Consider the following 26,864-nt stretch of genomic DNA (forward strand, 5'->3'; position numbering starts at 1 on the left):
ATCAGTTGTTGGAATTCTTTTCACTAATTAAGTATCCAAAATCCCCTCTGCAGCAATTTCTTAGCGTGGCATGTCTAAGGCAGCCAATAGCCAGCACAGCACATTTACAGTAGTGTCTTAAACTGCAGACAGTGCAGCCACCTACATAGATGTTTAGTATAAAGGATTGTTAGTGGAAAGTATGGGAGTAAAATTAGACCCTTCCATGATGTTTGAGGAGCCAGATTGTTTAGTGATTAGTAATGGAAGAGAGGGTATGTCTACACAGCATTTTGGAGCAGATGGAAGTGAACCTCCCAATCCGGTCTGACAGATTTGAACTAGAGCTCAGGCTCTGAAGCTTGGGGGGGTGGATGTGAGTATTTGCTACTATTCCACTACCGTACATATTTATCTGGACTGTCTGGCCTACTACGCCACCAATGTTTCCCAGAACTCCTACATGTGTCAGGATACAAAGTACTCTTCCAAATTTAATTGGAGGCAGAATAATGCCTCAGGGGCTGTACAATTTGAACTGAGAAATAGCTGTGGCAAAAGATGTTTTATTTGGTTTGGGTTTTTTAATATGGATTCCAGGACTAGGGCAGAAAATGCAATTCCCAGATGACTAAACCACTAAATGAAGTGACATCCAGGTTTGATGGAATTTATTTTAACCATACTTTAACATATCCACGTATTGCAATATAAACAATATACCAGTAAGTACAAAATATTTTGATATAGCACCTTTCATCAATAAAGATCTCAAAACGTTTCACACAGACTATCTGTCTGTTGATAATGATCACTTAACCCACAACCAAAATTCAGACAGTGAGAGAATGGAGTGAGCTTAGTGAAGCACAACACAGCTGCTTCGGACAGGAAGTGACAAAGTGGCACAACATCATAACCGAGTGAGTGGAGTCTGGGACATCAGTTGTGGAAAGAATGCCATCTTGAGTGGTCATGTAAAACCCAATCCTGTAAGATGTTGAGCCTTCTCACCATCCAACTCATAATGTTATATTAGGTGGATGGGACAGTTGCCCCTTGAAGCCTCGGGAGCTGCGTAACTAGGGAGGCCTGAGGAGCTTTCATTCCCTAGCAGCCATCAGGAATCAGCTATTTTCCTGAACAAAGCCCTTAAATCGATGTGGAATGTAATCCGAATTGGGCCAGGGTTCGCAGATCAACCATATCACCTCTGAACTTGTGAAAAGGACCAGAGGTCCATCAATAGTCACCAGTGGCCAGGGTCTTGGTTTTACATCTGCATCAAAAATAGAGGCATTATGATCTTGGCACATAAATACAAGTTAAATACAGCTGAACCAAGTAAATAATACTGGTGTACAATTTTGCTTCCATTTCAAGATTTTGTATGCCAGGTTTTGCCTCATAGTAAATATTTGCCAGAAATATAACATCTGAAATTGAGGCACTAAGATGTTAGAGTTTTTTGTTAATATTACTGTACTTATATGTAGTTATTTAAAATCAATGTACAGGTTGCCAGTATCTGTTTCTACAGTGCCTAGCACAATAGGGCTCCAGTTTCGGTTGGTGCCTCTAAATGCTATTACAATGCAGTAACAACGATAGGGAGAGAAGCGGAAGGGCCACAGGATCTGCATTTCCATGGATCCTGCCTTGGGGCATCTGGAGCTGTGCTGCAATAGCAGCCACAAGGGCCATACACAGCAGCCTCCTGCCCTGGTCACAGATATTGTTGGGCCAGGGAGTGGATGTGATGGCCCCAGCTTTTCCGAACTCCACCCACTTGGTGTCTGGCTTTATGTGGGTGGAGTGGATTTCACCCTGACATCCTGTTTTACAAGCGAGGAAATGTTTCTACCAGATGGAAATATTTTCACACTGTTATTGCTTTAAAAAGTTGAGCCATTACTTCCTTTGCCATTAAAAAAGAGATTGTAGCTCCACCTAGGAGAGTTCTTTGGGCTGGCACATGCTGCATAGTCTATGTTAAATGTCTGCAAGGTCAAGTGGACAAATGAATCCTCTCAACAGGATTCTATGGGCTGCATTTCGTGATCTGAGCATGTGTAGAAATCTACTGCCTGATTCCTAAGGTAACCATACAGAATGTAGAAGCATTACAACACTTTCAGCCACCAAGAGTCTATTAAAAAGAGAGATTTCCTCTGTTTTAGACCTAACACATTCTTTTTCGAGGTGAGGAAAAAATGATAAAGCCCTGCTTAAGTCATAAGTCCTTCCCCAAGTCAACCTCATGTTTAATGAAAAGCTAGAATATGTGAGACCTGTGGATACATTTAGCACATTCAATATTTACTTCATAATGAAGATAGAAATATTCTCATTCCAAAATGTAGTTTGGCTGTATAATTGTGTGTCACATTTTATCAGGGCAACACAAATGAAGGCTGATAGTAACCCTTTATTTATATTGCTTTTACTTCTTCCCTTTGTTCAAGTTTCACATTCTGATATGACCAATTCTGTCTGTGTTCGTGGGAAGAGGCCAACATGGAAACCCTTTTAAAAATACCCAAAGAGACTTAGAAACCAATGTATGGCAAATATTGGGGCTTAAGATTGAGGGACTCCATGGGAGCCAATATGGCTGGGGATTTCCTGTCAACAGACAGAGAACGAGGTGTGCAAGTTCTGAGCTTACACAACCAATAGTAAACAAAAATGGGATGTTCTGAAAACTCAGGCTGCAAAGACAATAAGTGACAACTATATCCTGTGTTAGTTCGTGTGTGGAGATGGCACACGCTATGTGATTATGTACACAAACCCAAAACAGCCTCCCAAGGTAAAGATGGTCACTAATGACTTGGGCTTCAAGTCACTGAACTAGAAGTGAAAGAGGTTGTAATCTATAACAAAGGGCTCTCCATGTATTCTTTATCAAACTGGACCTACATTCTTCAACAAGTCCTGTGGCATTTCAATGCTGAGTGTGCTCTCAGTTCCCACTGACTTATACCATACTGCACATACAGCATACAGTCACTTTCCCCCATAACACCTCTTTACAAAGCAAAAGCAGTTTTTCTTTTAAAAAGGAATAGACTGACCTGCCAAATGCAAACTATTTTTACTGACTGCAAGTGACGGACTGAACTCTTATTAATGTCAGGCTGGGCAACCACTTTGTATTATGGATGGTCATTTATTTATTGTTTTATCATGAGAAATAAAATGCTACTGAGGCGATACCAAAATATGGTGACATTTATAAGATGTATTTATACAGTAGTGAGATACTGTTAATATTTACAAAGAGGTAGGATATTTTCAGAGACCTGCCCAGCAGTTTTCCCCTTAAAAACTTGATTGTCAGACCTCACAGAGATTTTTTTATTTTAAATCAGATGACAAATTATCCAAACTGCTGGGATATAGTGCTACTATCATGTTTCCCCCCTCCATGATTGCTAACCCAACTATAATCATGTCTATAATTTCTCCTGAAATCCAGACCATTTGGACAAAGTAGGTAGGTCCATTGCTTGCAATACTTGCCAGAATGAAAGAGAAGCAACTGAAAAAGAAACAACCCTGCATTTTCTTATAAAATGAGATGAAAAAAATAAAGAGAGAGAACTGGAAAATTCAAGTGTATTTTCTTCTTTATATTTAAAGCTCTTATTTCAATATATAGCACTTAAACATTTTTTAAATAATTTTTTTGATTTCCTGTTTCATCTCTGGAAACAATTAGAGTAATTTCACTATACATTTGTGCAAATAGAAAATATATAAATGTACTCAAGCCCATGTCATAAGAAGGTGGTTTCAAGAGTTTCACTTTTACAGCAATTAGTTGGGGTCCCTTTAATTTGTTCCTGGAAGTCGTTTGAGTACTTCCCTGTTAAGCCTTTGAAGTCCTGATGCAAAGAAGATATGGAGCCAAGCACAGACACGTTGTCCTGTACTTCATTTCGTAAACGACGTGGTGACTGTTGTAAAACTCTCCCAAACCGACTGAACAGGGGAGTTGATGTGATCCAGTTCAATAAACTGAAGCCTGACTGGTCAATTGTTGTGTTCCATGGGAACATTTCTTCTACAGACATTGACTCCATCTCTGAAGTGTTGTAATTAATTTCATGAAATCCCAGGGATTGTTCTTGACTGTTTGCCACTGAGGAGTGTTTATTTCCCCCACATAATAGAGCTCCAGGAGAAGAAGCAGTAACCCTCAATCCTGCTGTGTGTTCTGCCTTTGTATTTGATGGGAAAGCTGGGTCATTTCCATGCTGAGATGGTTGCGAAGGCGGGGTTTGGTTGCAGGCCTTAAAACAATCACTAGCATTTGACTGAGGATTCTGTGGGGAATGTTCTGCACAGGGTGGTTTCTGGAGAATGGATTCCTTTTTGATATTCAACCTGTTCAGAATCTGGTTGCGAGTCTCTGGAGGTAATCTATTCAACTGGCGTCCAAGCTGAAGTTGAGTTGGGAAGACTGTCCCCTGAAAGGTTCTGTACAGAAATCTGAAGGAGGAAAAATGTACATATGAAAAGAAATCAAAGAAAGAGGAACTGCTTGAGATTTTATCAAGAGAAAAATGTCCACAGAACAGAATATAACAATTACTTTAACAGAATGAGAGTTTACACAGGCAAATACCACAGTTAAATCATTTTCTTTAGATTTGACATTTAAAATAAAAAGATTACCCAAAGAGCTCTGAGTACCCTGACAATATGTGATCTACAATAACTACTCACCAGAGATAATAGTAATACACAAGTAATTTGACTCTGCTAACCAGCAGACTTAAAGAATCAAATGAAGATAATAATATACTTCAGCTGGCTGACAATAAAAAAGAAAAATTAGAAAAAAATTAGAAAAGCCCCTTACCCCCAAATCATATTCAGGCACATCCCTTCACCTTTTCTCCCATTCCACCACAAAGTATAAAAGCCACTAACATACACACACACAGGGGGAAGATACTATACCTGGGCAGTAATGCAACTACTGGTGATATAATACAAATCAAGTAAAACACAGGCTCGCCCATCAATTTTTCCATAGTCCAGTAGGGATTGGATGGAGGATAACATATTGGGCAAGAAACATTATAAACGAGAGCGACAATGAAAAATAAAAGGATACTGAAGATACAAGATGACCAGTGGAACAAAGTCTAGAAGAAACAGCAACAAAAACTGACTTTTAATTTTCTGGTACAAAATCCATGCACAGAATGTATTTACACCAGTCTCATTTCATAAATCCTTATTCATAGATTCATAGATATTAAGGTCAGAAGGGACCATTATGATCATCTAGTCTGACCTCCTGCACAATGCAGGCCACAGAATCTCACCCACCCACACCTGCGATAAACCTCTCACCTATGTCTGAGCTATTGAAGTCCTCAAATCATGGTTTAAAGACTTCAAGGTGCAGAGAATCCTCCAGCAAGTGACCCGTGCCTCATGCTACAGAGGAAGGCGAAAAACCCTTAGGGCCTCTTCCAATCTGCCCTGGAGGAAAATTCCTTCCCGACCCCAAATATGATGATCAGCTGAACCCTGAGCATATGGGCAAGATTCACCAGCCAGATACCCAGGAAAGAATTTTCTGTAGTAATTCAGATCCCATCCCATCACAGGCCGTTGGGCCTATTTACCATGAATATTTAAAGATCAATTAATTGCCAAAATCATGTTATCCCAGGATTACAAAGCTGCTCACTGCTCGCTGTTGCAAACCATTTTCATGTTTGGTTGAAATGCTTGATAAAAACAGACAGCGCTGAGAGAATAAAACACGCTTTTCTTGATTTTAAAGAGTGACACACTAAGGAAATAGGTAAAATATCCCAGAAGACTCCTCTATAATTTTCCTGTGGACGACTTACCCAAGTTTTGGTTTCAATAGCCAGATGTAATATGATGGTAAAAAGAGCTATTGTGGTGATGGGGGTTCCCCAGGAGAACAGATCCACCTCTGAGTCATAGTAAGTCTGAAAAGAAGGAAAGGGGCTTTACTCTAATCTGTATTTTCTAATCTGCTCCTCACATTGCATGAAATCGGATGTCTGAATGGATAACTTACGAAAAAAGGGATGAAAAAACAAACTAGACTTTGATAGAGTGCATCAATCATGTTCATCCAAAACATGTGTGGTTGGTACTCCTGTGACACAAAAACACATAATAAGAGTCTAATGAAGAAGCCATTTGTTAGTACCAGACAAAAATCTGAATTGAAATGTATTTCTTCCAGTGCTTGTGCAGACAACCTCATCACTCTTTTCCCTTCCCAGGCCAACAAACCCCACCCTCCTGATGGAGTGATTAGTCGGGATTTCCATGACCTGAATTTCTGCCTCTAAAGCATCTTCTTCGGTGAGTTTTTCCACAAGAGGATATAATTTAGAACTAAGCGCCTGATCCACCACTGACTTGCATATGTGCCTAATTTTATCCATTATAATTAGTCCCATTGACTTCAGTGGAGTTACATACTTGTGTTATTCAAACTTCAACAGATGCTTACATCTTTGCAGGACTGGGGTTTAAGGGCCAGATTTTAAAATGTATTTTGGTGCCTGATTTCAGTGAGGAGTTAGGCACCTAAACACATTTAAAAATCTGGCCCTAAGTGTTCTACATATAAAATGAAAGACTATGTATTCAAGAAAGATTAAATATGAAAGTATACAGCTTACATTGAAAGGAAAATCCACAACAATATTAAATGTATATTTACACAGCAATATAATCACTCCTTAAGAAACAGTACTGAATTTTACTAACACATTAGTATAAACAATTTAACCATTTTTTACATTCACATGAATTATCATACAGACCAACTGGGTATAGAGGAAATCATTTTGTAAATATCAGATCTGCAAAATGCTCATTTATTTTACTAATGTTCTTATAGCGGGTTTACATTTCCTGTGATAATTTTGTTTAATGAATTCATTAAGCTCCTTTTTCCTTCTTTTTCCTCTAGCTCACAGTTTCCTAAGCCTAGAAATGAGACTCCCGTAAAACTCTTGTGTTCTTTGGTCTAATTAAACAACATGTAGACAGATTCAATTAAAATCTTTTCCAAAGAGAAGAGTGAGGATATTACTGGCTACCTACAAGCAGGAATAGTTTAGCAAAATGTTATTTGTAAGTCTTTTTAGACAGGTATTCAATAGCATTCAAAGAACCTCAGAATGGACAATGGACTCAGCTTTGAGAAAGAATTCTACTGTGAACATGAAATATTTCTCTTGTCAATCTGCTGACTGTTTTGCCAAACTAATCCATCTTTTACACTGGTTTGTCAATTAAGAAAACCAAATAAAACCTCAAAATTAGCTTAAACTAAATCATAACCTAACTATTTTTGTCATCTTTTAGTAGGGAAGTAAATAGGGGCATTTATTTTGTGGAACTTTAATTGCAATGTTTTGAGCAGCAGGCCAAAGGATGGAAATATAAAGCCCAGAAACAACAGCCGATAAAAAAAAGAGGATCAAGACAAACACACCGAAAATGAGCAGCTCTGAAATTCTCCACCTCTTCTTTCAAGTATAGCACCTAGCAATATTACTAGAAATGTAATGCACCAAGTACTGGGTGCACTGTTGGTTGAGAGAGTCAATGACTCCCTTCAGAGGCCAAGTTGTCTTTGAGGAACCTGTTGTAAGGCCTCTGATCAAGAAGACATCTCAGGTTTTGCTAACCTGAGAAGCCACCCTTCCCCCCTCATGATAAAACTGCAGTTGCAATCAGCAGAAATGGTCTAGCTTGATGGCCTTCTGCCCCTTTCCTTGCAGTTTACACAGAAATGGGCTGCAGACAACTTGTTTGCCATAAAGGGTTTTTGACTCTGTAACTCACTTCACCACTTGGGCCACCAGATCCCAGATTTGTTAACCCTCTGGGCACACTTCCAGGTTCATCCTTCCCCCCCTTGTGGAAGGGTGGGGACTGAACAAGTTCTTGGTTTTGGTGGGTAAACAGCATGATGTGATGGTAGGAATAGTCCATTTTACTCTATTACACAATATATAAAATGTCTTATTTTGTGTTTATATTTGAAATTTGTAACAGCCGCTAATTCCTCAAAGGGTAGGTGCTCAGTATAAATTGGGGAGAAAAACAAACCCACCAACAAACATAAATCCATATATTTTAAGATACTGTTTACAAAAAGGCTTTTTTCTGGCATATTTCGTTTCTGGCATTTAGATATTTTGGTTAGGATTATTATATGGTATGTCTATGCTGCAATGAGAACACTGAGTCTCAGAGCCCAGGTCAGCTGACTGGGGCTTCTGGGGCTCTGGCTGAAGGCTATAAAATTGCAGTGTAGATGTTTGGGCTTGGACTGGACACCAGGCTTTGAGGCCCTCCCTCCTCGTGGCCAGCTGTGGGTCTTTTATCCCAGTGTAGACATACACCTAGAAATGCTAACAAGAAAGAAAAACAGTTTCTCAGACTCCTATTCTTTAGCTTTATTTGGTGCATGTGTCCTTTGCCGCCAAGCTTGGTTTTCATTAAAATTCATGACCATCAGAAAAAATCTTCTGAAAGGCAAAGCTTTTACCTCCATTTTCTGGCCACTTTTGTAGAGGTGAGGTACACCAATTAGCACTTCAGCTGGTATATCCTTATCCAGCACCCCAGTGATCAGTTGTGGAAGAGAAGAGAATAATAAATTAAAGAAGATCAGGTACCACTGATCAATCATTGAAGAGCCAGAGAACCCACAATAGAACTGGTACCAGAAGAGAAGGGCCACAAACATCTGCAATCAAAACAGCAGGACATAAAGCATAATCAGTCTGGAATTTAAAACAAGTAGGGAAAAAACAGTGTAAATCATAGACTATCAGGGTTGGAAGGGACCTCAGGAGGTCATCTAGTCCAACCCCCTGCTCAAAGCAGGACCAATCCCCAATTTTTGCCCTAGATCCCTAAATGGCCCCCTCAAGGATTGAACTCACAACCCTGGGTTTATCAGGCCAATGCTCAAACCACTGAGCTATCCCTCCCCCTGCCAAAAAAAGAAGCCCTTGAGGAATTCCACCATGATTTCAACAATTCATAGAAGGTTAGGGTTGGAAGGGACCTCAGAAGGTCAACTAGTCCAACCCCCTGCTTGAAGCAGGACCAATCCCCAATTTTTGCCCCAGATCCCTAAATGGCCCCCTCAAGGATTGAACTCACAACCCTGGGTTTATCAGGCCAATGCTCAAACCACTGAGCTATTCCTCCCCCCAGTACATCTCAGTACATCATCTCTCCATGGCTCTGTGAAATCATGTTGACTTTGATTTTGCAAACACTTGCACAAGGGCTTAACCTAAAGTAATGAGTAGACCCCACTGAGGACACCTGACCTTCTATTATTTATTATTCCCATTCCCACTACTCATGCTTAAAGTTAAGCATGTGTATAAGTCTTAACAGGCTTGTGGTCTTAGATATGATTGGGGCTTTGCCTCATATGAAATTAATTTTCAATCCAATTATAACTCTCAAATACAAAATGCGGCTAAACATAAATGAGTAATGACACCATTTTTGTGTGGAGTTCCACGTATATTTCATGAATGTAGATCTCATTGTGTTGTTTATTACTGTTGTAAAAAGGATCATGTTTCTATTTCAATATCTTGTGTTGGTTTGAGAATTTTCTGGAGACTTAGCTAGCTCACAAAGGCTCTTTTCAAGACTGTAATGAGAAAACAAACCCACTAACAAACATAAGGAACAAACATAAATCCATATGAAATAAAGCTCCAAGCCTCGGTCCTGCTTACGGTCCTGTTCTCCAGATTTGTTGATTATCCACCAAACAATCACAAAAATTAAAAGCAAATCATCTGAAACTACTTGGCTGTAATTCCTCAAAGGCTTTCCCTGCTTTAACTAGCTAGGAGGGGAGAGGATGTGCCCTCTCCCTTAGCTCCCGTTTGACCCAGCTTTCTCTTCCTTTTATATGCTGCCCCAAGCAGCCATATGACCAGCTAGGACCTACCCTGCTGCACCTTTTTAAATCCTGCAGCGTGGTTTCTGCAGCAATCTGGGGCTTAAACTATGAGCTAGATAGGTTCTACTGCTGAATGGAAATTGGCACAATACAAGCAAATGTAAAAACCTGAGGAGATAGAGATCTAGCAGAATGTATGCAGCACAGTTATCTTGATTCCCTGTGGACAATTCATCAAGAGTGGTCTCCCTGTGAATGAATGCGGTACTTGCATCTTAGAGGAAGTTAGAATTCTCCTCCCCTGAGGGAAGCCAGTATATGTCTGACACATTCAGGTCTAGAAATTGGATTTCCCACTGTGGTTTCAGGGTCGGTAGCAACTAGGATTGCTCTTACAGGCTCTGAAGGCAGCAGAAGCAGAGCAACCACAAACACAGATTCTCAAGTTTCATTCAAGCCTGGGGGCAACAGCTTCAGAAAATGTCTGCAGTTGGATGTCTTACTGAATACAGCATGAAAAATAACACTTGTAATTGGGGTGGGAGGTGTAGAGGAATGTAAGATTTTACAAGGATTGAACAAAAATGCAAATGTATAAATTGAATCCTTGCATGCTGATCATTGGAATGTACTTACATATATTTCTTGAGAGTGTTTTGATTTAAAAATAAAATCGCTCTGAGTACATGTCTCTGAAAGTATAATATTCCACTTCATTGATGAGGTTAAGTATTACCATGGTGATGGGCACAATAGAAATACATAGATAGGAAGGTGCAGAGGCTCAACACATCTCAGGATTAAGCCTAGAAGAGCCTGTGTACACTAGCATTTTGTCACCTTACCAAAAAATGCTGGTAAGTTTCCTGCCATTGCATTACCACAGGTGCCACTCCACCAATGGTAGCAATGGTGGGAGCACTAGCGTAGGTCAACTATTCAAATTTAGCTTGCTTTTTAAGGCTTGGTGAGATCTTTGGAACTTCAGAATTTGGAAGTGTTTACTTTGATTAGTTTTTGAAAGCATGTAAGTATAACCTTCCTGATCAGAACATGCTTCGCAGATTTTATCGTGTCCATGTTAACTCAAAGATCCAGTTCAACCAATGATTATTTTTATTATTTACCTAGCATGCATGGTGTTCCTATTCTCGTCAGCAAGTTGAGCAAAAATACAGTCTTGTCCCAAAACAATTAAAAGTTACCCTTGGACTGACACCTGGCATGGAATCTTTAGACCAAAAGAAAATTACGAGCAGGGATTATACAGAAGTTGGAAATCAACCTTAATTAGACCAGGTGCTACTTGCTCTCTCAATTACACACATGAAGCTATATTCTCCCTTCCATTATGTCCTGGAGCATCAGGAGTGCTGTGTCTGGCCTGGCCGTACCCCATCCCACTCTTTCATGATCCCTACTCTCAACAGAGTGAGCAGGCGATGCACATCCACAATACCTTCATGCCCGTCAATGATTCTTCCGTGCTGAAGGAAGCCTCAGCTGCCTCTTCGAGTATTGTGTGAGTGATGCAAAGGGTCTCAGGCAGGGCTGAGGAGCTGGGTTTCTAATAGCCCAGTACCTAGTAATGGAGTTATTCATTATTGGCACTAGTGTAACTGGGAGGAGATTCAGGCCCATACTTCGATATGTATTGCAATGTGCTCCTTTCATGGTGTATTTATTTGGCTGAAGGACATAGGGGAAAACCAAAACACTTCCGATATGCTTGGCTGATAGACGGCCCAAATTAGCTTAGATCACTGGGGTCAATTTACAATTTGCACAAACAATTATAAAACAGGATTAGGAAGAGAAAACACACCTACTACTTCAGACCAGCACAGGGTGGACTTGGCATTAAAGGCTCCTATATCTAGCCAGCAAAATTTTTGCAAAAGGTACTGCTTGATAAAGAAACTTTTGTTAAGCAGCACGTCTTATTCATGTTACCTAATTTTCACATTCTGCAGCACACTGTCGCTGTCACATAGTGGGGCCTGCTATTCCTGTGAATGGCAGCCAGCTGTCTTTCAACTCTACAAGCTTGTTTGAAGCTTATTTATAAACCATTTGAAGGCTGACCTCATGCTCACACAAAATAAACCCTGGAAACATGAGGAGCCACAAAACTGTCAAGTCAAACACTTACTGCATTTTTGTAGAAGAAATACAGCACCATATTGGCGATCCGGGAATAACACCAGTGCCCGTGAACAAGCAAGAGCTTTTCCAAATGCCGAAACCTTGGGACTGCAAAGTCACTCGCCATCACTGCCTTCAATGAAAGAAGAGTTGAAATCACTATTGTAGAGTGTCACCTAAGACACACAGACGGTGCGCTGGAGTATCCTGCCAACATCCACAAACAGCCAGAGTAACTCCATTAAAGTCCAATGGAGTTGGATTAGTTCCACCCTGGTCTAAGTGAAAGAAGAGACTGGCCCATTGTGTCCTCAATGCTTTCACAAATAGTTATAATTTTACAGTGTCCAAAAGCAAACCAGGTGCTTCAGAGAACACACAAAAGGACAATGTGCTTGCTCCTAGAAGATTACTATCTCCACTACTACAGAGGGTGACATGAGTGACAAACCGTAGGAAGGAAGTGGGGTGAGGAAGGACCAAGGGTTATAGTCGTGTGATTGTACAGATGCTCATAGATGATGGCTGTGAGCATTTCTCTTTTTAAGAACTACAAAGAAGACAGCATTATTTTGTGCAGAAGAAGGGAGTTTTCAGGAGGGATTTAAATGAGTGAGATAATAATATGCTACATTACAATTAGTGGAGTTAAAAAAGCAAAACACCCAAATAATTTGTTTTAATTAATTATCATGATCTGGAATTGCAAATGTTTGCCCACCCACATTCCCCTGAGATCTCAGTATTCAGAGGAAATTTGTTTTAACTATATGCAAGTTCCCAAAATTGTGAGAGATCATTACAGAAGAGGTTCCCCTGAAGTTTTAGAACCTGCCAAATCACATCTATGGTATGAATACCACCATTTCTCTCTATAGCATAGCTACTTTTGACTGGCTAAATTTCAAGGTAAAGTACGATCAGGATTTAAGATCTCATCATGAACGGAGCAGTATATCAGTTGCGTTAGATCCTGCCAGGCCGTTGAGTTGGCCACAGATTCCACCAACAGTTGTATTGCTTTTTAAATTTACATTTTGTTTATTGTCTTATTCATCTGTTTCCTTCTCCCCTACCCATTTTCTAATTCCATTATGGAATCATGAGGTTAAATTGTTTACTTTTCTTTATTTTATGTTTCCACCAAATTATTCCAAACCACATTTTAAAAGTTTTTAAAGGTCTATTTTTGGTATGCAGGGAGGAATGGAAAGATAATTTTATCCAATTACACTTACATGTTTATTTTATCCCAAAATATCAGCTCGGATTTGATGTTTTCGTTCTCCTCCATCCGCCCCCCTCCCCCCAGGTTTTGCATAGGAAAGCATGGTTCGTGCTCCATGCTGCTCCTTCCATAGGATGTGAAAGAAAAATAAATCAGTCAGTTTGCTGTATGAGAGATCCCGATGCTTGACTCCTTTGAAGCACCTGCATGTATACAATTTTGACAGCTGCTTATTGTACAAAGCCATGCATGATTTCCTATGGAAGCCTGGGATCAAAGGCAGGGGATCCATAAGCCTTCCCACTACGTGTGAACATTCAATACAAAATAAACATAAAAAGAGAAATAATCTAGGTGGTTTAATGGAATAACAAACAAAATGACAAACTTTCAGAGCAGAATGCACTGAAATGGCTAGGGACACTGAAAGACCAGCTGTCTCAGAATTACTAGATCAACTGAAAAGAGGAATTGGAAGGAGGAAAAAGGAGAGACAGAGAGAGCGAGAGATGTGGAGTATTATATCTGGGAACTAAAATGATGTTCATGAGAAATCAGGGGTTTGAGTTCACACAGAGATGCTAGGAGCCGATTCAAAGTACAATGAAGTCAATGGAAAGACTCCCACTGACTTCAGTAGGCCTTGGAATGGGCCCTCCTACAACAGCCTGCTCAGGATTCCATGCTGCTTAGGCTCTATTCAACCCAAATGTCCTCCCATGCTTGTAAAGCCTGCAGAGGCTGTGTGAGGCGCCCAGGCTCAGCATCTTCTGAGTTTACTCCTTACTCTGATCCGGCTTACAGAAGAAAGCCCTGTTAAAAAAAAACCTATTTCAGTCTTAGCCCAAGCTTTCATCTTTTACTGCCCTGCCATATATAGCAATCAGGCTGTCGGGAATGATGGACAGAGACACGAGCATACTGAGTGAATTCCCAAACAATCTCAGCAGGGGCAGCTTCTTCCCAGTTGATTGACAGACCAACATGGAAAAGGTTTTACATGGACTGCATGACAATCAGGGGTGGGTCAGGCGCCCCTCCCCTCCCAAACGAGCAGTCCCTTAATTGTCACTGCAGCTACTCACATTCCAAGGGCTGTAGAGTAAAACTCATATCCCACCTGCATGTCCCAGCAGGGAGAGGAGAGCAGGCCTTGTGCACTACTCAGGTGTATTGTCTGAATAGGTTGGCTTGGAGCACAAGTGGCATATGCAGCCTTCTGAGGCTTATACACTTCAGTGACACCTATCTTAGCTGCATTAGGTAAATAGATTTGTCCAACCACACCACAGGATAATTTTACAGGACCAGTGCAGGACATATGAAGAATAAAAGACAGAGGAAGAAAATGCAAGGAGGGGAAGTCAATTTAATCTTTATTTATTATAGAAATAGGACATAGCTGAGGGTTTTTTAAAATTAATACCTGATTTCGTTAAAAAGTAAATGTGCCAAAAGACCTCTTGTAATTTGAGTTTTATGAGGTGAATGTAAAATGTGTAAGCTCACCACAGATTGGATAAGAAACATATGCTCGAACTCAAGCATAAGTGATTTTTACAAATCCCAACTGGTACACCTCAGGGCAGCTTGCAACTTGCTCATTTACTTTTGCTGCCTGTCAAGAGGTAACTTGCTCTCGTTGACTGGGAGGCAAGATGCAAGCAGACATACGGAAAACATTCAGTCCAACTTTTTCCTGGGGAAACTTTTCAATAAACAACCCGCATTACCTGCATGCCCTCAGGACCAGAGATCCCCACACCTACGTCTGCCACCTGGATCATACTGACATCGTTAGCTCCATCACCTAGTAACAATAGGATGCAACATGGTTTGATATTAATAAAACAGAGATGATTAATGTCAGAAAAACAAAGGAAAAAATAGGTGACTGTAGAGCATCAGTGAGCAAGGATGGCATAGGGATCTGGTTTGAAACACCTGTACTTCATGGAACTACAGTTTCAAAGCCTTAGAAGGGACCACCAAGCCCTTGACGTCTGTCTATCTAGGTTTTTGCTATACCATGCCAAGGAAACATAAACTGAGTACTTCTGTATGAGTGGGTCTCTTTAATGGGACCTGGAACACAGAGGTCATGTCTTTGTTGCATGGGTACTCAGAAGTCCATGTGCAGCAGGGAAACAAACTCCTGAAAACATTCCTGCCGCAAACTAACTGACTGGAATATTAAGGGACCATAAAATTGGGCATGAGGCTAGACATAATGAGATAAACTCTGTGACATTAGACTCAGAGTGGGGAAAGGAGGGTTGTGTGAGGAATAAGCAGAGCTTTCTCAATTTAAAGTGCGGGAACCTTGTGGGTGCTGCAGGATTCTGAACTGGATGACTTGACAAAGAGTCCCCACTATCAACCGTACAATGGAAAATGGTTGTGACGAACTATGTTAGCGTATATGACGTTAATCCCAACTTTGCAACCACTGTAGTGCTGGACAACTGGTGTTCAGCACTGTCACCTACTCATGATCAAAAATTGAGGGCCTTGGGTTTTAATCATGATTAGCTGAAATGACACTGAACACAGATTTGTCCTGATCTATACTGCAAAGTGATGGTCAGTGGTGTCAGCTCACTCAATTTACAAAACGTTGCTCTATTCAAGCACCATTGTGGAGTAGACCATCTCCATTTGACCAATTTCTGCAGGAAGTAATCCCAGATGCCACCTTAGAAACTCTATTTTTGTTTGGAATAAATGCTCTTAAGATCTCAGAAGCATTTTCAAACTAAAATTGAAGCTTTTAGGCTTCTAAAGTGTCCAGAAGAAAAGTGAAATTCCAAAGGGGTGTATGCATTAAATATAGGCTCATTTAAATGGAGACACTTGCCTATTGCCAAGGTCATTGCTTTGAGTTTATCTCTGACTAGTTTTACTACCATGCTTTTTTGCAGTGGGGTAGAGCGACAACACAGAACTGAGCGACATCTCCTGGCTAGTGAAAGAAATTTGTCTCCTAGTGTTTTATCCAGTGCATAAGCCAGAGTCTTTCCATCAATCACTAGGCCCAAGCTGGAATGCACTGAAGATGAAGGTGGAGAGAGAGGGCCAAACCCAACTGTCATTTTTCCAGCAGTCTCATCTATTGTGTTGTTTGAAAACTTAGACTCTATATACTGCAGACAGTGGTCCAGCAAAGCAGCACTTGTCTCCTGAAATACAATACAAAAATAAATATGCGTTAGTGAAAGTTGCTGCTGTGGGATCATGTAATCAACTTACTGTGCTTGTTATAAATTTAGAAATGGAGAACAATAGAGTCTTCAATATTGATTCCACTTTGACAATTTTTATTTCTATTATTCTTTCCTCCTTGTTTACTCCATCTAAAAACACTTAATTCTTGTTGCAAAAGATACTGCTAGCAATTGATAAAGGGCTTAAAAGCAATTCTGTTTACTTTTCAACCTGCAGTGCTGTCTTACACTAATTTCTTTTAGTTTGTCCTCAGAATAGCAGAATTGACATGTGATATGAGAATCCGTGCTGAGCTAACTATGGTGATGAGCATCACAGAATGCTTATTAATCAAATCATTAATCAGGTATTTGTAAATGCCAATTAAGGGTTATTTAACTTATTTTAAAATCTATATCCTAACCAAACTTAATTAATAGAATGTATTACTAACATCTGAACATTTAAGATAAAATGCTACCAGTCTTGTAGCAAAATATTTTTCAAGTGATCAGAAATAAAGAAGTGAGATCACAGGAAATCAATTTACCAGCTAACTCGCTACACTCAAGTTATCTTTTCTTTCCTTTAGAAAAGAATTGTAGTTGGATAGTGTTGGTCTACCTCCAATTCTGGATTTGAAAGCTGATTTGATCACCACATTAAATTACTTTGGTGCTATCAACCTGGTTCCTTTTATGTTTGACCATATCAGCAAACCCCTTGCTATTGTGTATTTAAGACAAACTGAGCAATGCCTGACCATAGCTCGGGTTATCAGTCCATCATGACTATGAGCACTGAAATTCAAACATTTTCCTTATCATCAAATAAAAAGTCTATGTAGCAGAGTATGAATTACCTAGTATTACAGTCCATTGGCTTGAAAATAATTATTCTCAACAGGCAGTTCATTGTTTTCTCCTTCAAAAACATATAATAGATTGCTTTTGTATTTGCAGTGGGTGCCAATAAGAAACAAGTGAATACTATATCCTGGCATGTACCTTACGATGGTATGTCCTAGTGGCTCTCAACCAGGGGTCCAGGGCCCCTTGGGGGGCCGCGAGGAGTTTCAGGGGATCCGCCAAGCTGGGTCAGCATTAGACTTGCTGGGGCGCAGGGCAGAAAGCTGAATCCCCACCACATGGGGCTGAATCCTGGGGCCCCAAGCCCTGCCACCCGGGGCTGAAGCCAAAGCCTTAGCAACTTAGCTTTGTGGGCCCCCGGTGGCATGGGGCCCCACGGAACTTCCCTGCTTGCTACCCCCTAGTGCTGGCACCGGCTTTTATATGCAGCAAAACAATTGTTGTGGCACAGGTGGACTGTGGAGCTTTTATAGCCTGTTGGGGGAGGCGGTGCGGGAAGAGTACCTCAGAAAGAAAAAGGTTGAGAACCCCTGGTATGTCCTACATTAAAATGTATACCAAAGAAAGGCATTCATTCATATTATGTTGTGATATACATTGATGTGCAGTGGTGTATATAGTTTCAAGTTGTATCATGATATAAGGCACTAAAATCTGGGAGTATAAATAATTAATAAATATCCACCTACAAATCCTATCCCCTAAATATAGATTGAACAGGAAGAAGAAAGATAAAAGAAGAAGAAGAAGAAGAAAGCAATCAACCTTTTAACTGCAGCTGCCAAAATCAAAGCAAAACTAGTTCACCTTTGGACTTCAACCTAACATTTAACCATCTGACAAGGATCTGTTTACCAGTGAGTCAGCATTCAAGGTGATGATTTCCTCATCATGATCTAGTAGCTTGCATGCATAAGCTATATTAATGGCAGTTTCTTGCTTGTCTCCAGTGAGAACCCAAATCTGCAGCCCAGCTTTGCGTAAGTTTGCAATGGTTTCTGGGACACCATCTTGTAAACGGTCTTCAATACCAGTTGCACCTGAACACATGAATGAAGCAAATAAATCAATGTCAAATAAATACTTGGCTACTCAATCTGATACATCATGAGTTCGTCTTAAAATCTGATTTTGGAAACACCACCAGTCCCCTTCATTGGCAGATAACTCCTCTAACCTAACACATGTAAATGAAATTCTGACCACCATGATCAATAATGACTTCAGCTTTTTTTCAGGCAGCAGAGGGACTGTGAGGAGAGGGGAAGGATGAGGTTGGGGTAAACAACCAACCAGTCAACAGACATCATCATCCAGAGTTCAAATCCTAAAATTTTATACCAATATGATTCTGTTGAGTTCATCAGAGTTTAACTGATTTACACCAGTGTAAGCTCGAGGAAAATCAGGTTGATTGTGCCTCAGTTAGGCACAATGTCTCTGGGAGATGAGGGGGAGTTTTACTTCTGCAGCACCTGTTCATAGGGTACAGCACATCTGCTGGTTTGCTGGCTGGTGCTGAGGTCCTGCTGCCTCTCTGAGTACTCTGGAGAGACTAGTTCCAACAGAGGTGCTGGCCTGGAGCCATCCATGCAGTTACAAGGAATGCTATTGCCTATGCACAGCCACAAGGGGAGAGATGTATTTCGCCCCGCCTCACTTGTGCAATCCTGCAGTGCTTGCCATAGTGCACCGATATGTAATTAGACTCAAAGTCTCATCTTCCGACGTTTGAGGTTGTCAGAGGATAACTGGAAGAATAGATTGTTTATTTCTGGCTGGAGTCTGTTTGTATTTCTCCAGCTGTGGTTAACTATGTTTTAATTTAGTATTAAGATGTGTATGTACACCCAGCATCAATAGAAACAGCCGAGTCACATTTGCTTGAAATGATTAAAAACATTAGCACTATTCCAGTTATCTTTGCCAGAGAAAGAAACTAATTGCCTGAAGAAATAATGGATATTTATAATTTGTTGAGCTTTTGACATTTTAGTTAAGTAAATAAATAAAAATACTTAGCCCTTGTACAGTCCTTTACATTTACAAATTTTAACGACATCACAAAATCCCTAGGAAGTGAGTGTTATTATCCCTTTCTTCAGTGCATGCAGGCCCTAATCGTCCAAACATGCAAGTGCTTAACTTTATGAGGATGGTGTCAGGAATCAGGGCCTGCAGCAAAGCTAATCTCCAGGCAGCCTCATCAGTTTAGCTGGCTTGCAGCAGGCTGCCTGATTGGTCACACCACCTGATTGACTGGAGGGGCCAGTGGGCTGCTCTTAAGTCAGCAGCAACAGCAGCTAGCTGGATGCTCAATCTCATGCCCACCACTGTGCCTGTTCCAGTGTTAACTTGTTCCTGCTGCTCCTGTCCTGTCCCCAAGCATTGCCTCTGTCCTGCTCCTGCCCGATCCCCTCTTTGCCTGCTACCCTGCTTGCTCTAGTTCCAGACCACTGGCTTGACCTATGCTCTAGTTTCTGACTAATGGTTCAGGCTCTGACCCTAGACTTGGTTTCTGATGCTCAAGGCTTAAATTCAGCCAGAGCTGTCCAGAGCAGAGCTCTGGTAAATATTTTCAAACCCATGGGGCAGAAGCCCCAAGCTCCTGGCGGCCCTGCAAGGTGGAAGCTCTGAGTCCGAGGGCTCTGGGAAATACTCTTTGAGAATTTAAGCCCTGCTCTAATCACCGTTGCCTGATGCCCACTCTGATCACTAGGCTAGACAATCCTCGCCCCAGTTGCCTGACACATGGGCCATCTCAATGAAACCACTTGTGTAAAGCATATGCATAAATCTTTGCAGGTTGAGCACCACAGAGAGGTTACAACTTAGACCTTTCAAAGTACTCCGTACAGGACCCTGACTCTGCTCTCATTGAAATCAAGGGAAATTTTACTACAGACTTCAATGGGAACAGTTAGGCTGACACATAGTACTTTTTGATAATCCTACCCTAAGTGACTTGCCTGAGGCAACACAACAAGTCAACCAGAGAGCCCAGGATTAAATGAGTGCCTACTTCCCGGAGTTGTGCTCACCTCAGTCCACTAAACCATAAATACAGTGTTTATGCACATCATTTTGTCGAAGTGTTTGGTGCCCCAGAGGGATGAAAAATCTCAAGTATTTCAAGATGCACCATCACTGTAACAAAAATCTGCAGACAGATTGGGCCAAATCCTGCTTTTCTTACTCAGGTCAGCCAAGTTCATTGAAGATAATGGGTCAGGTTCATTCCCGGTTTTACACCACTGGTTTAATTCAAGGGTTCCCAAACTTGGTTCACGGCTTGTTCAGGGTAAGCCCCGCAGCTTCCAATGGCAGGGAACAGTGAACTGCAGCCACTGGGAGCTGCGAGCGGCCGTACCTGCGGACTCTCAGGTAAAAAAAGCGTCTTGCAGCCCGCCAGGGGCTTACCCTGAACAAGCCACGAACCAAATTTGGGAACCCCTGGTTTAATTGGTATTACATCTGGGATAAAATTGTTACCTAAGCAAGGCAAACAGGATGGGTCTTGTGTTAATTATTATCCCATTCTTTTGCAATGATGCAAGAGACACTCGTGAGAAAATCCAGTAATAACCAATTTCTGTATGCATAGAAATCATTGAAAAGATAGAGCAGAGTTTTAAAATCGAACTTTGAAAATGTTTAACACATTTTAATTTCATGTCAAGCTCTCATGTAGTTACCAAGTAGATGCAGATTTGTCTCTATACGAAGTGCAGATTGAAACAGCAGCTCTTCGCGGTTTTCAATAGACGATTCCGCCGCTAAATGACTTTTTAGCCAGTTAGCATATTCTTCTTTGCTTAGAACCTATTTAAAAGGAGAAGGTAAGCGTACATCCAAAAAGATGCAAAAGCATTCATGCATTACTGAGTAAAATGAAAAAATAAACCCTAATAAATGTTCTTGCTAATGGACTGCAACAAAAAGATTTGTCATTACGCTCCTTAAAAGCAAACTAAGAGCTTCATATACTTACTCTCTTGGCAATACACAAGGTCCGCAGCCCGTCTACAGCATACAGATTAAGGTAATTCTGAGTTTTGCTTTGGATTTTTTTTTGATGTTTGCCTCTAGGGTCATCTAGTTAAAAATAAAGGAGAAATTTATGAAAAATAATAGCAATTAAATGGCCTTAGAGAATATAATTGTTTCTTCAGCACTTACTGTACAAAAGCTTAAGAGGCGATACTTTTAAAGAGCTCCTGACGTCTCAGGGGAAACTTTGAAAAGCTTTCTATTTAGAAACAATTCTCTTCACATACTATCTATTTTTTAAATTCCCTCTTTAAAAGTCACCAAGAACAACTGTATAACAATAAGATCTTTCCTTATTAAGCATTCATCTGCTCCTCAAGTATTTTGTGACATCATGATAATCTCCACAGCAACCAAGTAAGTCATGAACAGAGGTATGAATTCAAATTGGCAATAAACAGAAGCAGATGTGCTATATATCAAAAATCTTATGATTAACTAAATGTTTCCAAATAAATGTGGGTAGAAAAGATATTTAATTATATTTAGAAATAATACTATGTTCTCAAAATGCGGTTGTCAAGAGTTGGAAAGGGATGATATTTTCATCCTCCAGGATCAAGACAGACTCAAGTACAATGTACAATCACAGCAATAACCAATAATAAAAATTAATTGTAATAACAGTGATAATGCAAGGATCGGCAACCTTTGGCACGTGGCACGCCAGGGCTGGGCCGCTTTGTTTACCTGCTGTGTCCCCAGGTTCGGCCGACCGCAGCTCCTACTGGCTGCAGTTCGCTGCTCCAGGCCAATGGGGGCTGTGGGAAGCGGCGCGGGCCGAGGGATGTGCTGGCTGCCACTGCCTGCAGTCCCCATTGGCCTGGAACAGGAAACCGCGGCCAGTGGAAGCTGCGATTGGCCGAACCTGCAGACGCAGCAGGTAAACATACTGGCCCGGCCTGCCAGAGGGCTTACCCTGGCGGGCCACGTGCCAAAGGTTGCCGATCCCTGGTGATAAAGTGAACAGAGAAGCAGACAAGAGAAAGCATTTTAGGTTGAAACAATAGAGTGAGAATACTTGAGAAACCTTGATATCTTGAGGCAGCAATTTTTCTATAAACCAAAATAATTTCTGAAAGTCTACAAGTTTTCTAGGTTTATAAGACATAGGACTTCAGAGGGATAGGCCTATGCGGTGTTCCTCAAGCAATATTGGTGTTATTGGTACTTCTTGCTTTACATGGTTCACAGTTGTGATTGAAACTGGAGATAAGGGGTTAGGAAGGCACGATAGAGTGTAAGCACTTCTTGGTAAGTTTGCTCTCACCCAGCAAGGATATTAGCAGTGGGCCTGGAGAATAGGTAACTTTCTAATATCAGATCAAATGAGGATAGTGATGATTGTCATATTTATCCAGGGTATGTTATGTCTGTCTTACCTATCTTGGACTTTTATACTGGCACTCAACACCATAGTATCTGAGCACCTTCCAGAAAAAATCAACAGCAAAGTCCCTAGTGAACTTTATGGAGTTTCTGGCTCTTTTTCCTTTTCATAGTACAGTGGAGTCACATCTTACATGGGGGTTAGGTTCTAAAGTCAGCACGTAAGGCGAAAATCGCGTATTGTCAAAATTACCCTTGAAAATCCCTTACATCACCCATAAAGTACAGTATACTGCACATGATTTTGTGTATACAACCCTGTACAGTAATATGTATAAATGTATAATGTATAACCCTGTACATTAATGTACAGTATATAATAAAGAGTACATATGCAAAATATAATTTTACAGTACTGTATTTTTAATTACAGGGGGTAATTACAGGAGGGGATAATTACAGGGGGTCATCAGGGCTTGATGTCGACCCAGGAGATGGAGGAGATGGAGAGCCTGGGTGATGGAGAGTGAGTCTTAGATGAAGTGGTTGGCTCTGGTTCAGCTCGAGAAGTTGATTGCATAGGCTCATCTGCTGCTGGTTGTTTTTCCTTGAAAAACATGGTGATTGGCAACTGTCGCTGTTGTTTCTTGAGCTGCTCAAACATTTCTTGATACGGTCTCAAATTGTCCATAATACTAAATGTGATTTTGAGGCTTCGTTCCATAGAGGGATTGTATTCAGAAATTAAATCATTCAAGTGTTTCACTGCTTGGAACACTTCAGCAAATTTATGAAGATTCCAACTTGCTGGTTCTTCCTGTTCGTCGTCATCATCTTTGTCTTCTGTAGATGATTTTATCAGTTCCTCTAAATCTTCGTTAGTCAATGTTTCTCTATGGCTCTCAATTAATTCTTCAATTTCTTCCTCAAGGATGTCGACAAAGCCATCACCACCCACTGGCCTGGCCACCTGAATAATGCGTCTCACTTCTTTGTCAATGGTCGGGAAACCCTTAAAATCATTCACACATTCTTTCCATAGGTTTTGCCAACATGCATTGACTGTTTCAGGCTTGATTGCATCCATTGCCTGTTTAATATAAGTGATGCAGTCGGCAATGTTGAAGGACTTCCAACACTCCATCACATTAAGATTGGGATCAGCATCCATAGCGCTACGTATCCGTGAGAACGTAAGCCTCATGTATGTGGCCTCGAAACAGCGAATCATGCCTTGGTTGAGAGGTTGGAGGATGAAGGTGGTATTGGGGGGGAGAAAGACGACTTCAACGTTGTTATGCGCAAACTGGAGTGCCGCAGGGTGGCCAGGAGCATTGTCTACCATCAGCAGCACTTTAAAGTCAAGTCCTTTCTCTTCGAGGTACCGCTTGACCTCCGGAATGAAACACTTGTGGAACCAATCCAGAAATAATGCTGCCATCACCCAAGCCTTTTCCTTTGATTGCCAGAACACAGGCAGGAGATTTTTGTTCTTGCCTGTTAGGGCATGGGGATTTGCAGCCCTGGAGAGCAAGCCCGGCTTTATTAAATGCCTAGCCACATTGCCACAAAACAACAGTCACACGGTCTTTAGCTGCTTTGAAGCCAGGGGCTTGTCTTTCTGATTTCGAAGTGTAAGTGCGGTTGGGCATTTCTTTCCAGAAGAGCCCAGTTTCATCAGCATTAAAAACTTGTTCCACAAGATAGCCCTTTTCTTTTATGATTTTCTTTAATTGTTTGGGGTACGCTTTTGCTGCCTCTTCATTGGCAGATGCAGCTTCACCAGTAGTCTGCACGTTTTTGAGGTTGAAGTGGTTCCTAAAACTGTTAAGCCAACCTTGGCTGTCTTTGAATTCCTTCTCATCAGAAGGCTTTCCCTCTTCAGTGGGAGGTTTGAACAGCGCATAGGGGCTAAGAGCCTTTTCTCGCACTATGTTGCCATCGATAGGCACACGTTTACGGTTCATGTCTTCCAGCCATAAGTTTAATGCCTTTTCAGTCTTCAGTAAAGTCTTATCATGCACCTGGCTCGTCACCTTAGCAGTCATTGGAATACCTGATGCCACGGCTTGATGAATTTCTCTCTCTCGAATCTTGATGGCATGGATGCTAGATTTGTTGCGGTCATATTTACGCGCCATGTTGGAGACCGACATACCGTTTCTCAATAAGTCCAACACAGCCAGTTTTTCCTCCAGTGTTGGAACAGATCGATGTTTCTTCGGTTGAGCACCAGAGGAAGAAGTTGGCTTGCATTTAGGGGCCATGTTGTATGAAAAATACGTACATTATCTTTAAACACTAGAATCACAGTCAGTGCGGCTAGATGCTCACACTATGCGAGGCACGCGGGAACTGAGACCGACTGAGGGAACAGCAGATTCACATCTCCCATCTCACGCTCACTCTGGGGCACACGCTTATTGAACGGAATGGTGGGCGGAATCACCAGCACTATTTACAGGTATCTTGTTATTTTTCTTTTTTTTTTTGCCGAGCGCGTATAGTTGAATTTGCGTAATTTAAATGTGCGTATGATGCGACTCACCTATAAATAACTCTGCTTTTCTTTTTTATCTTTTTAATTTCCTTTTTTATTTTTAGGCAGTTGATTTTTTGGGGGTAGACAAAAGCATTATTTTCTTTCAGCATTTCTTTGTTTCAGGGCAGCAGGTCCCTGTCCTAAGCTTCCTGAGCAGTGGCAGTGCACATTATTAACAATGGCTTAGCAGACTTATAGTAGAAATGTTTTTTGTGATTCTTTGCCCAACCTTGCTTAAATCTGGTTTGGCTTCACAACTTCAAGTTTCATGTTTCTTTTAGGAAACAGTTTTGAGGGAATACATATGCATACCAACAACGGAGAAAGTAACTTATCAAAAGATATGTGCTGATACTCAAGTAACTTAAGACAGGTTTCTTTGCCAGTATTCTTGGATTTGGTGTGTATGCAACTCTTTTACAACAATTGGAAAGATAATTCTTTCAAGGATGTCCAGCCTTTAAATCTGGGGTCACTCTTCTGGTAGTGTTCCAGTTCTCTTATCTGAAAAATCTGTTATAATAATCTTCAACAATTATATAATCTAAGTTGTTGCACACAAACAGATGGTCTTGTTGGCATTTAAGTAGCATTCTTGTTTGGTTTTTTTCTTAATATGACTCATACACTGAACCTTTCAAGTTTTGCTGACATCATTAATGATACTGTTCAATTTGCTGACACATACACAGCCAAAAAAGAACATCTTGGGCTTTGTTTACATTTTCCTATGTCCATGAACCCACACAATATAATTGTATATTACCACAATGTATGTTCATGTTAGCTGTTATATATAAAACTATTTTCTCACCTTTAAAGATTGTGCCATCCAAAAGCACAACTCTGTAGTTCCATTAATCTATAATGTTTGGAGTACAACTTTTCCAATGTCTGGCCATTCATTCAGTATTACTGGATTCAAAACCTTTATTTGTTCATTTTCAGTACCATCTTCACTTTCTGTCATTTTCTGGAGTACCATATGTAGCTGCATGCCCATTCATCCACTAGTGTTATGTGGATATTTTCTTGACAGAGTACCTGCAATAGATTTTATCTTTTCCTGGAAGATGAGCAATATCAATATTGTATTTATGCAATCGGAAAGCCATTCCTGGGTGGTTTTGCCAGAGATAGAGATTGCTTCAGGAATTATTCAAAAAGTTCACAAGCTGATTCAGCTGTAACTCAGGGCTGGAGCACACATTTACTGAACTTGCAGCCAAATACAATTACATGTAGTTTCTTTTATACACATACATAATTATTCTCTGTGGTATGAGACTTGCAAAGACATGGCCTTCTGGGAGCAGTCCTGAAACAAGTCCATTTTTAGATGCATCTAGTTTTAGAGAGTCAGCATTTTTTAAAGGAACAAAACATGGAAGCACTGAACCTATTTCATTGTGATAAGGTCTTTTGTATTGTAGAAAGCAATGTTGTTTGCTTGCTTATTCCAGATGAAGTATCTCACTGTAGAAGCCATCACAGTGATGCAGTGATTTTGGATAAGTTTGGTGCAATCTTGGACAGGTGGTTAAAACACACCAA

At 40.7% G+C, this 26,864-nt stretch overlaps 1 protein-coding gene across 1 annotated transcript in view; it reads right to left on the reverse strand.

Annotated features, from left to right (window-relative positions):
• Nucleotides 1–670: 670 nt before the first annotated feature.
• ATP10A (ATPase phospholipid transporting 10A (putative)) overlaps nucleotides 671–26,864 on the reverse strand; it is a 163,988-nt gene continuing 137,794 nt past the window's right edge. The window contains exons 11-21 of the mRNA XM_084639464.1: nucleotides 21,381–21,484; nucleotides 21,085–21,211; nucleotides 18,245–18,429; nucleotides 16,174–16,495; nucleotides 15,050–15,126; nucleotides 12,096–12,221; nucleotides 8,555–8,755; nucleotides 6,056–6,136; nucleotides 5,859–5,963; nucleotides 4,951–5,138; nucleotides 671–4,476 (exon numbers count right to left, since the gene is read on the reverse strand). Coding sequence (XP_084495590.1) covers nucleotides 3,762–4,476; nucleotides 4,951–5,138; nucleotides 5,859–5,963; nucleotides 6,056–6,136; nucleotides 8,555–8,755; nucleotides 12,096–12,221; nucleotides 15,050–15,126; nucleotides 16,174–16,495; nucleotides 18,245–18,429; nucleotides 21,085–21,211; nucleotides 21,381–21,484 — 2,231 coding nt within the window. The 3' untranslated portion in view covers nucleotides 671–3,761. The remainder of the gene's footprint in view (nucleotides 4,477–4,950; nucleotides 5,139–5,858; nucleotides 5,964–6,055; nucleotides 6,137–8,554; nucleotides 8,756–12,095; nucleotides 12,222–15,049; nucleotides 15,127–16,173; nucleotides 16,496–18,244; nucleotides 18,430–21,084; nucleotides 21,212–21,380; nucleotides 21,485–26,864) is intronic.

Source organism: Lepidochelys olivacea (genome assembly GCF_965140295.1).
Source record: "Lepidochelys olivacea isolate rLepOli2 genome assembly, chromosome: 1".
Lineage (NCBI taxonomy): Eukaryota > Metazoa > Chordata > Testudines > Cheloniidae > Lepidochelys > Lepidochelys olivacea.